The sequence below is a fragment of the Anabrus simplex genome, chromosome 1, assembly GCF_040414725.1.
Source record: "Anabrus simplex isolate iqAnaSimp1 chromosome 1, ASM4041472v1, whole genome shotgun sequence".
NCBI classification, from domain to species: domain Eukaryota; kingdom Metazoa; phylum Arthropoda; class Insecta; order Orthoptera; family Tettigoniidae; genus Anabrus; species Anabrus simplex.
Window position 1 is genome coordinate 1,534,571,299 of NC_090265.1, and position 17,059 is coordinate 1,534,588,357.

The following is a 17,059-nucleotide window of genomic DNA, read 5'->3' on the forward strand; positions in this document are numbered from 1 at the left end:
TGAGAATTAAATTTTAGGCCTTCCCCTAAACTACGACTTCGCTCAGTGTGAATAAGATTATTCATTGTCTAGTGAACCATTCTGGTCATGGTCGAAAAATATGGATTTTCGCATAAAGTATTGGTAATGCAGGAGACCACCGTGAAAGCCCTTTGTCTAGCATTTTATTAGGTAAGAGGGTATCAGATTGTGCGTCTTTCGTGGGGATATAGCACCAGAAGCGTAATGAAGATTCCCGAGACTCATAAAAGGGATTTATTACCCAGGCAAAGCTTTTTCATTAGTAGCGTGGGACGCTCACCACTCCGTGTATCTTGCGGGTAGTTTTTATCTTGGAGGGAAGAGGAAATTAATTAATATTTCCAGCTACATACGAGATGCACTGGATTTGATACAAAAACTGCAACCTGGATAATTTCCTGTAAATTTTGATATGCGGCACGGCTATAGTAATAAATGCAAACGATAGGTGAGACACTTGTCACTAATTGTGCGGGAGAAATTTCTATGAGCGGGCGCGCGAAAGGCAGACCACCCACATTGGAGCTTTGTGATGACGACGCGAGCCTGATTATATATACGGCCGCTAGGCGCGTCAGATTAATTCATCAGATGTACCGCTGCAGGAAGAAGATCGTCACGCTGCAACTCGGCGAATAGAAGAGTGTCTTTATCGACGAGCTGCGTACGCCAAGTTCAACCAAGTCTTGGGAAAAGTAAGTAACAACCATGGATAATTGAGCTTAAGTATGGAAACAACAGGCGTTGATCTGTTTTTCATGAGAATGCATTCTGCTTATAATAATGCTATTTCTGACTAGTCGTTTCACATTACTTGAGGTTCACATTGTATCAAACGAATGACACTTATGAGTGTAGGCTCAGGGTATCGATTGGGTCAGAAAGTTCTGTCAAAGTGAAAGCAAGCTGGTGAAACTCTTATCCTGAAATGTGGAACAAACAATGTTGAGTATCAGGTCCACACTTAGAAAGGGACTTGATTACCAGACACCGTAAAGTTATGGTGGTAGAGGAGACAGGCGTCAAACCAAGGATATAGTGTAATGTACATTTTTATACAGTTTTCCCTACGTCATCACGGAACGAGATACTGCTCATGTGGTTTGGTAGAGCGGTAACTAGAACTGAAGTGGACAACGAGTCTTCACGGCATCGACAGTCGACCCAGGACCACCAGGCACGTCGACTCAGCACGACGTCGAAGGGGCGATCATCCAACCGCCAGGAACAGCTGCAGGAAATGCTACTGCCGACCAGGATGTCTAAAGCCATCAAACCGTGTATGCCACCGGCATCCAAAGGCGACAGGATGCAGTAATTTGAGACGTCCATAGAAGAACCGTTCCGTAATGTTTACAGACACAGGTCAGAGCTATCCAATTGTAATAAGCATGATATAATAGATGCCAAAACAGGAGAGAGGTTGGCCTTCTGCCAACATGTAAATATGTCAGGATAAATAGTCGTGTATATAGTATCTATGCCTCAGGACTCGAACTCAGTCAGGCTATAGTAAGTCGCATGTTGGTGTCTCTTAGTTTCGGGTGATACTTCTTGCCTATGGTATCATCGTGGTTGCGTATTTGCTTTACAGATCTCGCATACCGGACTAGCGCGGTCTTTATACAGTAGTTAGACAGACAGATATAGTTAAGAGGATATGTGTCATACTCAAGTAGATAAATTTTTGGACTGAGATAGTACGTGTAAGATTTTCATAATTCCCTTAAACCTGCTCGGGTTGACGTATCAGGTGGAGCGAGTCAAATCCTGTGATACATATGAGAATTAAGTAATCAGTTGATTATGCATGGAGAGGTAAATGAGGTCCTATCGCATATTGTTGTGAAGTATGTTTATGAGAGGTAAGCGCCCTTACGATGGCCAGGAAATGACTGCACTGTGGATAGCGCCATGGAATAACGATGTATAAGCCCATTGTAGGTACCAGATATAAATATGTAAGTTGATAATGTAATAATCGTCATGGCTTGTAGCCCGTGCTTATTAATGAGAGCGATAGGATGGCCAGATTCGTGGGTGTGGAGGCAGAATGAGACTTCCCGCTATGTGTTTACGTTTCGTCAGCTGTAGGCTATTTTTAAAACTAGAATGGCCGCCCACGTATCACGTGCCCGTATAGTCGAGCCGCTGGCTGTCCGGCCCTGACGTTTCTCAGACAGTGTTGCCGATTTTCAACCATGCGATAAAAACAAACACACACACCTAAAATATTTCACGTATACGTAGATCAGATTCTGTGTTAATGCGACAGAAATGCGTACGGAAATGTGCGAAAATTACCTCTAATATATTGAAAACCAACATTAGTGTAATCATAATAATAAAACGTTCCGATTAAAATCAACTGCACTCCAAGAACAGTGTAAATATAATAACAAAACATTCCATTCGAAGTTATGCACATTCAAAGAACAGCGTAAGGATAATAACAAAACATTACAGTCAAAATTAAGCAACTCAGAGAATTGAATAACTGTAACTCAAAAACAGTAGGCTATAGACTTATTACAAAATAACAACATTAAAACCGAACTGTGTGAATAGTATCACCGTAATTTTAATAAGTCAGAATAAAAAATAAAACCCTGAAAATAGTATCAATGTGGCAATAAGAACGTCGCTGTTACAATAAAACTTCAACATGCTCATAGAATAGTAGTGCCGAAATAATAAAAAAAATTGTAATGAAATGAAACAAATTATGTACTCACAGCGACTAATACAAAGGGAATACGCCACGCTCTCCGAAAATATCGGTGTCTTCGTCCTTGTCACTAATGTCACTGCTATCATCCTCATCCAGGGAAATAATTTCTTCCACTCCACATTCAACAATTCCATCAACTTCTTTTGCCTTGTATAGATCAACCCAGGTGTGACTCACAACACTTTTCCATTTATCCGCTGTAACAAGTTTGACTGCCTCGTGCACTAAGCGTTCAACATCATTGAGACGGAAAGAGTTGTTATTTTCGGCAACATATCTTTTAACTTGTGTCCAAATTAACTCGATTGGATTAAAGTGGAAGTGGTAAGGAGGAAGCCTAATTACCCTATGACCCTGAGCTGCAGCGATGGAGTCCACTTCGTAGGTGCAAAATCTAGGCTTATGGAGTTTTACATTTTGTAGCAGCTCCGCCTTTGTCATTTCTGCAGATATCCCCGGTACATTATTTCCCACCAACCACTGAAGAATGATATCTTTTCTGTTTTTCATTGTCGTTGCTTTGTCCATAACAATTACGGAATTGGAACTTATATTTGGAAGCAAAGAATTTTTAAACCACGTTGTGAAAGTAATCCCATTTATTTCTTCGTGATAATCATGAGTGCTCTTTCATCTGAAAAGAAGCATAGCTCCCGGAACAAATCCATTAACGCCACCTGCATGAAGCAAAGAAGCCTACTTCTCTTCCCAATAGGTGCTTTGAAAGTCCATGCTACAGTTTCATCTGTCTAGGCTACAGTTTTAGAATGTCCGGCATTTACCCAGGTTTCATCTAACCACACCACTCTGTAAGGACTAGTCTTCAGAATTTCCCTCAAAAATCTACCTCGTCATGCTACAATTTCACTTCTCTCCAACGCAGCTTTTCTCCCTGAAAATTTTTTCTAACGAAAGCCAAGTTCTCTCAGTATTTTACTTAAGTTGGTTTTTCCTCCACTGAATAAGCGAGATTCTTTCAAAGAGTCAAGTAATTTATCACGCGTGGGAAGTTCTCTCCTCTTGTAATAACTATAAATATGTTGCCTTATCGCATCCTTTTGAAATGCATCTAGTATGTCTTGGGACAATGTATTGGTCTTAGTTACACTTCAGAGGGTGTATTAAGATCCACTGGACACTTTTCTTTTGTAACACTTTTCACAGTTGTCCTACCTACTTTTAAAGCGTCACAAACTCGATCCACCACTTTTGTAACAGGAAAAAGAGGCCCACCGTCATCACGCTCTTTCTCATAATATTCACGGTATATAAATTCACGGCTTTGGCTCTTATAACAACTGATTTTTTTCTTAATTGTTTCCGATGATCCACTGGCCATGTCACAATAACAAAAACAAACGGCTTACACACACAGTGAATGCATGCACTTCATGCAGGCTAGCGAGCAACTGAGGCCACATGTTTCTCTTCAAAGAAGTGGCATCACCGCACTAGCAGTACAAGAGGGTCATGGTGACATGAACGGTGATTGGTGCTTGCTGTTAAATCTTAAATCAGGCGCGCCAGTGACGCCAGGCATTGCAAACCATGACTATTATTCTGCCACTACCAGAACTCTTAGTATTCCTTGTGGTAAAATAACTTTAATTAAATCAATAATATCAAATCGACGAGGGGTGTAGGTTTCAATGATTTAATATTAAAATCATACGGCACATTGTAAATTCATAATAGTGTTTTCAAGGTTATATGTATAGTTCCAAATCGCCGCAGGTTGGCAATACTATTCTCTACTCTTATTTTTTCTTTTCATCACAATCTGTCAGGGCCGGACAGCCAGCGGCTGGACTGTAGTGAGGGGGAAGGGTAGTGCGTGACGTCAGTACCGAGGCTCACTGAGGGTGAAATGCAGGCTGGTGTATGTCTAGTGTTTTGTTGAGAACAACAACCTTTATGTTGCGGTCCAAGTAGAGATATGGTATTCCCATTTGTCAATGTAATTTCTGTGCGACCACCTTTTATTTGATGTATGTTGGACGAGATATTAGAGTTCCTATTATTTTATCTTACATGATAGGTGCCTTGCTCTTGGAAGACCTAGGGATCGATTCCTCGTCGGTGCTGTGTAAATAGCATGTTTATTTTAGATTAGTTGGATGTTTTGAGCACTGAGGCATGGATTAGTTTAGATAGAAGGACGTAAGTGAACTACGAGAATTGTCTATTGTGCAGAGTCACCTTTTAATACTCAGTTACTTACACCATGATGGGAAGGCGTTTCCCTCTACCCCAAAATGTAGGATATGTTATCGACGTCTCCAAGATAATGAATCAAAGTCAGATGTATTATACCTCTCACATTTGCTTTGTACATTTGTATCTCATCATATCCACATTTTTGTAATAAAACCTCATTGTTATAAAATTCAATGCAGCAAAGTTTTGTGTTATTTTCGTTAGGATTGCTTATACCTTGCATACTATTCTGTAGTATCCTCTGTATTCTATGTTATTTTGGTCCCCGCTTATACCCAATATCCCTGATTTATGCTGTTATTCCTGAGCTGCTGGAGGGATACTCATTGCAAGGTAAGCTATGTGCCATGTATATTCACGTTTGGTGGATGTATTGTACACTATGATGCGCTTAGTTCGATATCGGGAAAAGCCTGACGGAAACTAAGTCATTATAGGGCACACTAGATTGTTGCAACTTCCTCCCGGACACTATATACCGACTTTTATAAAGTTCTCTCCAGCCGTTTTCTGATGATGCGTGTACATACATACATACAGACAGACAGACAGACAGACAGACAGACAGACAGACAGACAGACAGACAGATAGACAGACAGACAGACAGACAGACAGAATTTACGGAAAATTAAAAACATTTCCTTGCTACTATGGACACGACCGATACAGAAATACCATCCTTTTTAAATTCTGAGCAATGTACAGACAAAACTCTTATTTTATATATAGATTTGCTGTAAAATGATCTCGCAACTTTTCTTAATACTAGTAGGGCTTACTACTACATTTAGCTCAATTGTAGATATGTCCTCTCTATTTCAATCTTATCCTATATGGTTGTGGTATAACTGCCAGTTGTTATTCATCCAGATTTTTTAATAGTTGTGTCCCACCATACCTATGTCTTAAATCTGAATAGTTTGAATAGTTTATCGACAAGAATAATAATAATAATAATAATAATAATAATAATAATAATAATAATAATAATAATAATAATTGCTTAAAACTATGTAATAATCGTTATCTCTATCGCTTAAACGACATGATTTACGTGAACTGTGATACTCTCTTGAAATTAACTAAGCAATTTATGAAATGAAATGGCGTATGACTTTTAGTGCCGGGAGTGTCCGAGGACAAGTTCGGCTCGCCAGATGCAGGTCTTTTGAGGGCGACCTGCGCGCCGTGATGAGGATGAAATGATGATGAGGACGACACATACACCCAGCCCCATGCCAGCGAAATTAACCAATTAAGGTTAAAATTCCCGACCCTGCCAGGAATCGAACCCGGGACCCCTATGACCAAAGGCCAGCATGCTAACCATTTAGCCATGGAGTCGAACTAAATAATTCATACTGAGTGAGAACGGAGGCGTGTATATCTACCACGATGCATCGACCTTCTTAAGGTTATCTTTATTTAAGTAAGCATGGAAACTTTAAAAGTGAATAATCCTAATTACAAAATAATAATAATGATGGTGATTTCGGGAAGACTTAATGCTGGAATAATAATAATAATAATAATAATAATAATAATAATAATAATAATAATAATAATAATAATAATAATAATAATAATAATAATAATAATAAAATAATAATGTGATATTGTGTGTGTAACCATTTGAAATGATTGATGTGCTCAATATCTTGGATTCCTTTATGAGAACGTGCCGTTAGAGTATTACTTTCTGGTCGAGTGGACATATTTGCATGTATATTATGGAAATTGTGCCCGAAAAAGCTGTTGGTTACATGTGCAATGACTACTTTTTCATAGTGTATTTTAGTCCCCATCATACTTCTGTGAGTCTGCCGTTGCCGTGCCTTTCCCTTAAGGTAGGATGTCCTATACGTTTACTTCTCTAATGAGTTTCATAGTAAGACGTATTTGTATAGTTGTAATTATTCATGTAAATAAGTGACACCCTTGGTATCTGTCACGATTACTGAAGATTGTATGGTATTAGCAAATGATGATAGAGTCAACAGTTCCGACGTGTCCCGTCAGAATAGTTTTAATAGTCATGACTTAATAATAATGCTACTTTAGACTTTTACAGTCTAAATTAAGACGTAATATTTCGGGACCCTGTGGTGGTTGGAACTAGCAGTATAGTATCTTGTTCTATGTATGCTGTTTTCGGCTCATCCTTGAATTGATTTATTTATATGGAGGCATTTTCTGTGAAGACGAGTTGTTTTAAATGCTTCTCTACTGAGATTGTCCAGCGTTGGCAAGATTTAATTTCTAGAAATACAGAGAGACTTCTGACAGGCAACGTAACTTTACATATTTATAATAATTACCTTGTCTTCAGTTATTCACGCGAGACCAGTGATAGGTGTTAGGTTGCTAAAACAACAAGCCAATAAATCTGTCTTTGACTAATGAGTCAAGCCAATAAATAAATCAGTCAGCAACTAATGATTTAAGCCCATTAATGAGTAATTATTAATTAAAGCCAGTCAATCGGTGGTTAATGATTAGAATTAGTAATCAATACTTAATAAATATCAGGATCAAACATTTGACAGTAATTATCGTATTAAGGGAGTTGTGATTAATCGTATTAGCTGGTTCAAGTGTACTCATATGAAAGATAAATCTTGTCATATTTGGTAAGAAAATTCAGAACTATTAGTAACTTAAATATTCATGTAACAAGTCAAGATTAGCTAAAAGATGATTAAGGTAGATGAGTTATTAGTGAATTCAACTATGTAACCTGACATCGACATTAACAATTGGATGTGATTTTTTAAATCGAGAATAATTACTTGTGAAATTTAGTAACTTGAATATTACAGGTATGAATCATCCGATGTGTAATGAAAGTTTGTGTATTCAAAACAAACTAAGATTTATTTTTAATTAGAGCCAGTGAAAGGACCCCATGATTATTTATTTTCATATGTCACCAGTCAATGAGTTTAAGTTATGCTCTGAATTGTAATAAAACTTATTTTGTCTTAATTTTGCGTTGAGCGTATTATTTATTTCCCAAAGATAAATGATCGTTGCGAATGTATTTCCTTTTCTATTCTTGTACGTTCAGCCCTGGTGATGTCGCATGCGGACATAGTGTACATAAATAGAATAGGACGGGCTGACTGGCTTAGATGGTTGAGGCAACATACAGGAAATTTCTACGCCAAGTCGCTGTAAAGAACTCCACAATTAATACTAGATTCTGTAGATGCAAATAGGTTATGCTGAAGTTTTAGCTTAGCAGTGGTAAAATACACAATGTGAGAACATTTTTTTCTGTTCCTGAAAATTGCGTTCATTTGGACTTCCTAGGTTTTGTAACTGGATCACTGAAGTAATGTTGCATACAGTTTTCAGCGTTCGTCCATTTATTCCTCATTACTTTCTTATTGTTATTATAAGACACTCACCTCTGTAGCATCATAGACATTCACTGTACTGATGAACTCGAAAGCAGTGCCTCACTGTGGTCATCACTATTGGTGCTAAACCTCGTCTCTCCTCTTTACTTTAACACAGAACCTCAGAAAGAACGATAGAAGGTGTCGCAAGAGGCTGCTCCAACAGGATATCCTGTAAAATCATAGAATTTATTCACAATTCCTTACTAGTGTTTAGACATTTAAGAAGAGCAAGCGTTCTTGTGTCAGATCGCAGTATTAACATTAGTACTTCATGCTAGGAATTTCAAACATACCCTTTAAAGAACATTGATAATTTCTTGGTTTAACATCGCACTAGAAAAGTTAGGTTTTTGTCAGACCTGGGATGGAAAAGGTCTAGGGTTGAGAAGGTTTGGTGTGAAACTTGGAGATTCGCAAAACCATATTCAGGGTTGTCGGCGATACATCTAAACCCAGCACTTCTCGCATGCTGTATCACTGCTGGAAGATTCGTAACGCTTACCTACTGTACTCGTTTTGCCGAAGTTTAATAAATGATTTAAATAAATAAACAAAGATAAAACACATCATTTTAAAAATAGATTGTTATGCGTTACAGCGTTCAGACTGTAAGTTTCTGTGAAACAGCTAAGTGCCTTCACAATCCCTTACTTTCAGCTAACACTGTAGCTTCCTCCGCTTCTCCACCCGTTACCTAGAGATCATTATAAACAGAGCGTAACCATTGACCCCTACGTCTCGCTGTGCTTCTACTAATGTCTGCCGTGAAGTATCCTAGTATCTTCATCAACGTAGTCGCATCCACTGATGTCGCTTGATCCACTATACACTGCCTGACAAACAAAAATGTTAAGCACCTGGAAGGAGTGGCTGAAAGTGTTTGAAACTACATATGCTGAACGACCACGTGTTTTTATTGAACTGATTACAAGATGTGATGAAAGAGACAAAGCCGTTGGCAGTTACAGGTGGAATGTTGGCGCCAGGTCGGTGGGTGTTGCACAACACCCCCCCCCCCCCTCTCCTACCCACAATGCATGCCCTTATACGGTTCGGTTGGTGTCAACAGCATTTGGATCCTCTCCTGAGGCAAGTTCGTCCACAGTTGTTGCACTGTCCACCCAGATCCCGCAGGTTGGTACTGGGACGGAGTCACCTGCCAATGTCATCCCACATGTATTCAATGACGGAGAGGTCCAAGGATCTTGCTGACCAAGGGAGGACATCAATATCCTCTGGGCAGTCCATAGACACATGTGTTGGGTGTGGACGTGCATTATCTCGTTAGAACACTGTCCCAGGGTACTGTGACATAAAGGGTGGGACGTGCGGACGCTGAATGTCACCGGGGGTTATGAAGAAGTGGAACTCATCACTGAACATGATGCAACGCCAGTCGTCCTCTGTCCGTGCCTCCCGGGCAAGGCACCACGCCAACCGCAGGCGTTGGTGTTCTGCTGTCAAAGGCAACCGGCTCATGGGGCGGTAGGATCCCATTCCGGCGGATGCGAGTCGTCGAGACACTGTGCGGGAACTCACAGGATATTGTAGAGTCTCCAGTACATATTCGCGGATGGCGGGTGCCGAAATTATGGGATCCCGCAATGCTTGGCGCACCATACAACGGTCCTCCCTCGGGGTGGTGTTCCTTGGTCGACCCGAACCTTCAAGACATGATTGAGTGCCTTCATACATTCACAGAGTCTAACACCAGGCCACTGTGACATCCGAATGGCCCACATGCCTGGCAATTGCACAATACGACCAACCAGCCTCATGCAGTCCCACAGTGCGGCCTCTGTCAAATGCTGTCAATTGGTGGACAGGCTGCCTAAAGGTAATCGCCCACTACACCGCGCCGCGCCGCGCAGCGCAGCCGAGAAGAAATTTCCGTGGTCTGCTTCTTGTGAAATGAAATGGCTTAACGCCCACTGCAGGGAGCCGCGCCGCGCCGCGCGGAACAAGCTTGTGGAATTTCCGCACCAGAAGCCCCCAGGTTTCTGGAACGGAACTTTTTCCTTTCGGCGCGCTTGTATGGGAGAGGGTAGAAGGAAGGAATAACGGAAAGAATGTGGTTTCGTGGCGTTTCGGCAGTCTTCGTGAGTCCTCGACTAGTGCCAGCACGCTCGTACCTTCACGCGGTTAGTGATATTGTGCACTGTACGCCTTTCTCAGCGAAAGGTGATATTATTTTCTCGCTCTACACACGGCTTTTTTATTTGCTAGTTGTTTCACGTCGCACCGACACAGATAGGTCTTATGGCGACGATGGGACAGGAAAGGGCTAGGAGTGGGAAGGAAGCAGCCGTGGCCTTAATTAAGGTACAGCCCCAGCATTTGCCTGGTGTGAAAAAGGGAAACCACAGAAAACCATTTTCAGGGCTGCCGACAGTGGGGTTCGAACCTACTATCTCCCGAACACTAGATACTGGCCGCACTTAAGTGACTGCAGCTGTCGAATTCGGTACACACGGCTTAACTAGGTTCAATAGTTCATAGAATTTTTCTTGGGACATACGAAAGCAGTGGGAAAATTTACTTCGGTCCTTTAGTAGATCAGGAAATAAATGGCGAAACTCTCCGTACGTTTCCCTTTTCTCATAAATGTTGTGGACCCAAACTTTTCTTTCGCGTTTTTCTTCTTCCTCATTAGCAAATATCGCAACCGCAAATAATAAGTCCTCCTCGGAACTGGAACTTATATTTCTGTGTGAGCTGCACTTCCCCAACTGGAGAGAGGCGGCGCGGTGAGGTGTGCTGTATGGGCGAAGTCTCGGAAAATGGCCCGTGGAATGTTCCACAAGCTTGTTCCGCGCGGCGCGGCGCGGTTCCCTACAGTGGGCGATTACCTTAACGCGTCTGCAAGGCACCGCAGGTGCTTCGTACTATACGTAGTCCTACAGGGTGTGTCTACTGTAAATACAAAGACGTACTTTCTCCCATATCGGTTGAGGCGTAGCGATGAGAATTTTAATGACCAAATATTTTGTAAACTGAACGACAAATTATCTGAAAAACTTAAAAAAAAACCAAACTCCATGGCGCAACAGCCGCGAAGGGCCTTGGCCTATCAAGCGACCGCTGCTCAGCCAAAGGCCTGCCGATTACGAGGTGCCGTCTGGTCACCACAACTAATCCTCTCGGCCGTTATTATTGGCTTTCTAGACCGGAAACGCTATATCAACGTCGGATAGCCCCTCAATTTTAATCACGTAGGCTGAGTGGACCTCGAACCAGCCCTCAGATTCAGGTAAAAATCCCTGACCTAGCCAGGAATCGAACCCAGGCCCATCGAGTAAGAGGACGGTATGCAACCTCTACATTGCGGGGCCGGTCTGAAACTCTTAAAGTCACTAATATCAAAATAATGGGAAAGGGGTATTTCAAAAGTTCTAAGGTATCATGGTTAGTCTCATTTGATGACGATAGTCACGTTAACGTCTCTATGATTAAGAAAGGTAATATATTTTTCCTTGTAAACTTTCGTATAATTCCAGCCCCATGCCAAAAGAAAAAGACAGTGATTTCCTTGAGAATGGTATGAAATAATTGTAATTGTAATGTTAATGATTACTTCTTCAAAAAACAATTTGTGATATTGTGAGTAAAACATCCCTAAGTTAATTGTAATTCAGCCCAATTGCTTTATCTTCTAAATTTCCTATCACTGCTAAATTATGATTTCTGTAATGGTTGGTTGTGTTGTGTGTAGATAAAGAGAAGTTCATTAAGACATACACAAATACGCAGTTCCCGAGCAGAATAAATAATCATACGCAGTTAGAATCCTCGGAACCTAAGGCCTGGACAATGATGATGATGATAACTGTTTTACGACCGAGCGAGTTGGCCGTTCGGTTAGGTCACGCAGCTGTAAGCTTGCATTCGGGAGATAGTAGGTTCGAATCCCACCGTCGGCAGCCCTGAGTGCTTTTCGTAGTTGCCCATGTTCACACCAGGCAAATGCTGGGGCTGTACTTTAATTAAGGCCATGGCCACTACCTTCCCAATCCTAGCCTTTTCCCATCCTTCCGCCGCCGAAAAATGTCAGTGTGTTAGTTCGACGTTGAACAAGTATCAAGAAATGTGGTTTACCTCCCACTGACTACAGTTACGGTATTTGAAGGTCCCCAATATGTCAACCTCATGCCGGTAGATTTACTGGCATGCAATATAATGTTGCGGCTCAAAACTTCGCACCTCTTTCCAAAAGCCATAAATGTAATTAGTAGACCAACAAAAACAACAATAATAATAATATTTTCAATTATTTTCAAATGCTATCAATTTTCATGTAAGCCGAAATTCCTGTATCTTACCTTGCAAAGCAATTATTTAGCCACTATTAAATACCAATTGACTGCGTCGGTAATCGAAAAGAGAACCTTCAGCATAGAAGTCTAACCCACTAATCTGTGCAGCTAGTCCTCCCTAACAAGGGGTTATCGGACAAAATACTTGCTTTAAAAATGAATAGCAAAAACAACACGCCTGCCAGGTCAATTTTAAGGTTAAAAAAAATAACATGTTTGTTATTTTACGATTGTTGCGAGGAATAAGCCAGGAGCTATCTATCAAATTGTTTGCCTGAAATAAGGGGAATCGAAACGTAACATGCGACCAAGAAATGTTAAGCTTGAAGCTCACTATCTTCTTCTTGTTCTAAAGTTTTTCCAATACCTCGTGCGGTTCACGGGTGCAAACTTTGTCGCACATTTCGATTTGGTCCTGTTTTACGGCCGGATGTCCTTCCCGACGCCAACCCTATCCGGAGGGGTGTACACACTATTGCGTGTTCCTGTAGTGGTTGGTGGTGTAGTGTGTTGTCTGAAAATTAAGAGAAGAGTGTTGGGACACACACAAACAACCCATCCCGAGCCAGAATAATTAATTAACCCGGGACCCTTTGAACCGAAGGCCTCAGCGCTGACCATTTAGCCAAGAAGTCGGAGTTGAAGCTCACAGTCCATTGTGAGATATAAATCAGTAGACAGGCGCATCGTAGTATATGTTTCATTCACTTCATGTGATGTTCTGTGTTTGTCATTTTAAGAATCCGCCATAGATCACGTAACGGAGACAGAACAAAGAATTTGGTGTAGTGGTTAGTGTGATTAGCTGCCAACCCAGAGGCCCGGGTTCGATTCCGGCTCTGCCACGAAATTTCATCAATGGTACGAGAGCTTAAACGGGTCCACTGAGTCGCGGAAGGTCAACTCAGTATAGGAGGGTTCGATTCCCACCACAGCCACCCTCGTAATTATCGTGGCTTCCCACTTCTCCTCCAGGCAAATGCCGGTATGGTAACTAACTTAAGGCCACGGACGCTTCCTTCCCTCTTTCTTGTCTATCCCTTCCGATCTTCCTATCTCACCCCCTCCCCCACAAAACCCCTGTTCATGATAGCAGGTGAGGCCGCCTTGGCGAGGTACTGGTCCTGGACCCAGATGTATACCCCAACCTAAAGTCTCACCTCCAGGACACCTCCCTTGAAACGGTAGAGGTGGAATTCCTCGCTGAGTCCAAGGGAAAAACCAACCCTGGAGGGATTAACGGATTAAGAAGGAAAGAAATAAAGAAAGAAAATTATATATTAGGTTAATAAACATGTTAATGTGTGAGCTTCAGGGTCTCACTTGTCGCATACGTCAATGTGCTTTAGTGTAATTACATGTTCCGTTTTAATTGAGAGTACGCTTCATGGATTCACTCGATTGTTGATATCGTATCCATAGCTATGAACTTCTAGTTTTGCGTGGAACCAGTATCAAGTGTGCGTGCTTTCATTTTTTTAATTCACTTGTATATGCGGGGGCTCGAATCATGACGGTCTTGGTGAGAAGCTAGTGGTGATATCACTTTGCTACCATACGCCTTTCCCTCCATTAAACGACAACAACCATCTTAAACAACAATGCTATTCAGATTTTGCGTCCCATTAAGTACTACTACTGCTTTCGAAGATGCTGAGCTGTCGGAATTTTGCCCTGCAGGAGTTCATTTACGTGCCGGTAAATCTACCGAATCTACCATATTTGAGCACCTTCCAATACCACAGGATTGAACCGGCATCGAACCCGCCAATTTGAACTCAGAAGACCGATGTTCTACCGTCTGAGCTACTGAGCCCAGAGACAATTTTGCCTACTACTATCCATCAGACTAGAAAAAATGAAAGAATTGTAGCAATAGAGAGAATTTTCGATTGATTACTTCTTTGTAGCGTGAATCACTGACGCAGCAAGCACTTAGTTACCAATTTACTTACTTTTCAGCAAGTGACCTCTGAATTCACTAACGCAGGATACCATCACTCAGTCCTATTCTATATTGTTCCACATCACTTTATGTTCACTCCATCCTTTACGATTTAGTACAATAAGTAAATCACAGAACTCCACTCACGGAGAGCTAAACACGTTCACACAACACTACTGACTACTGTATATGAAAATTCTAAACGTTCAGTCGAGTTGTCAGTTTATACTGAGAACAGGTTCTCCAATATTCATGTGTACTTCCCAAGAAACTTTTGCTAACTCTTCCTTGTGCGTCAGATACGCAAACGTCCTTGACCATACCGCAAAAGACCAGAGATAGTCTGTGACTTCCTCAACAGATCCGCGCAGAAAATGAACCTATTTTCTCACTAACCAATCCAGTCACTTTACCAGACATTGTTTAGAATATACTCGAGCTAGAAATTCATTGAAATGATCCTGAAGCGAGTATTCTGGAAGGATAGGTATTATTATTGTTGTTTTAAATTTATTTTAGGAGTCGAAGGAGTGCCAGAGCTTCCCCCGAACTCGGGCTTCTTTTACATGTCTAATGGCTGTCTCGATTTTGAGCACTTTTAAATACCTATCGACTTGTTCTTTCTGTCCCAATCAGTCCGGATAAACGACGTTCTACTGATGTTACTTTTCCTCAAAAACTCTGAAACAAACCTATCAATAACGGGTAAAACAACTAGTCTTATGTATTTTCTGCATGCGTCTATGTAGCACTGTAATGTTATGGCGTCGTTTACTTATTCCCATCCCCTAGTTCCGAATCACCTGACACTGGGGAGAAAGTATTCATTTATTACAATCTATTGTTTTATTACTGCATTTGATTTTATTTAAAAAAATATAATTCGAATAATAATGTTATACCGGTACTCATTATCCAAATTTTGACTTTTCTTTGTCCTAGATGTTAAACAATGTTATATATTCTAGGAGAACCTATATCCTACACTTCATCAGTGTAATTAGTTAATTTTTTCTTATTTTCTTTTGCCACATCTTGTTTAATAATATTGCCATGTACCTGAAATATCGCTGTAGTTGGATTGTTATCACAGGCCTGTTTTCCTGTTTACGTCTAACACATGCTCCTGGTACGACGGAAAGCTGAGTCAGTGGGTACCTAATATGTCTTCATTCTACTTCCCTTCCGGCTTTTGGTAATGGAAATAACAACTCTGATTATAATTGTTTGAAAGGATTGGGACTCTGCAGTGGTTCGCGAAGTGTGTGCGGGTTGGCGGTGTGGAGGGCGCGTCTCAGATTGGTAGTCCCAATGACGATAGAAGCTTCATCTCATTTTTGAAAAATTATTACTATTCTCGGATTCTCAGTACGGTATGCCATGCAAGAAGCTCTTCCATTCAAAACTGTCACGGAAACACACTACCGTACTTAGAATTTCATTTTTTTTGCTAGGGGCTTTACGTCGCACCGACACAGATAGGTCTTATGGCGACGATGGGATAGGAAAGGCCTAGGAGTTGGAAGGAAGCGGCCGTGGCCTTAATTAAGGTACAGCCCCAGCATTTGCCTGGTGTGAAAATGGGAAACCACGGAAAACCATCTTCAGGACTGCCGATAGTGGGATTCGAACCTACTATCTCCCGGATGCAAGCTCACAGCCGCGCGCCTCTACGCGCACGGCCAACTTGCCCGGTTAGAATTTCATAACAGCTGACCAGGAAGGCTGGCAATTAGACCCGGCCAGCACGAGTTCGGAGATAACTTGATGTCACGTCTTTGACCAAATCAATTACCCCAGCGCTCTTTCAGATCCGAACTTACCACCCGTGGCACTAACTTCCACACATTATCAAGGCTAGCCACTTGACAATTTTACCACCACTACCTCGCTACGCTACGAGAATAAATTCTCCCTTCTCAGCCTGCAACTCGTTGTCAGTCAGTGCAAATACTATGAGTGCTGTGCTGTTCTGAGTAGGGGTAGCTAAACTCTTTAATGGTAAATATATCATCATAATCATGGACAAGCGACTGCTTCATAATGGTAAAAATCGAATGTATGAAAGTGTTCCGTCGAGTGCCAGTTAGCCCAGGAAAATACCTAGTAAAGAACATAATGCGAATTTACTTGCATGTTCAGCTTCCATAATCTGCTACAGCTCTCGCCAGTAAGGTTAACTAGGGTATTCGACAAAAACAAAAGTGCGCAAATTTAAAACTAGGTTTCACTAACATTCTTGTGAATAACCAGGAACGGCCATAGAGAGGTTTTTTTTTTGCTATTTGTTTTACGTCGCACCGACACAGATATGTCTTATGGCGACCATGGGATAGGAAAGGTCTAGGAAGTGGAAGGAAGCAGCCGTGGCCTTAATTAAGGTACAACCCCGACATTTGCCTGGTGTGAAAATGGGAAACCATGGAA

General features: G+C 41.4%; 1 protein-coding gene across 1 annotated transcript in view; it reads right to left on the bottom strand.

The window, feature by feature from the left end:
• LOC136880141 (G-protein coupled receptor 3) overlaps positions 1-14,819 on the bottom strand; it is a 48,131-nt gene extending 33,312 nt beyond the window's left edge. Inside the window, exons 1-2 of the mRNA XM_067153280.2 lie at positions 14,643-14,819; positions 8,381-8,543 (exon numbers count right to left, since the gene is read on the bottom strand). Coding sequence (XP_067009381.2) covers positions 8,381-8,400 — 20 coding nt within the window. The 5' untranslated portion in view covers positions 8,401-8,543; positions 14,643-14,819. The remainder of the gene's footprint in view (positions 1-8,380; positions 8,544-14,642) is intronic.
• Between the last annotated feature and the right edge of the window lie 2,240 nt (positions 14,820-17,059).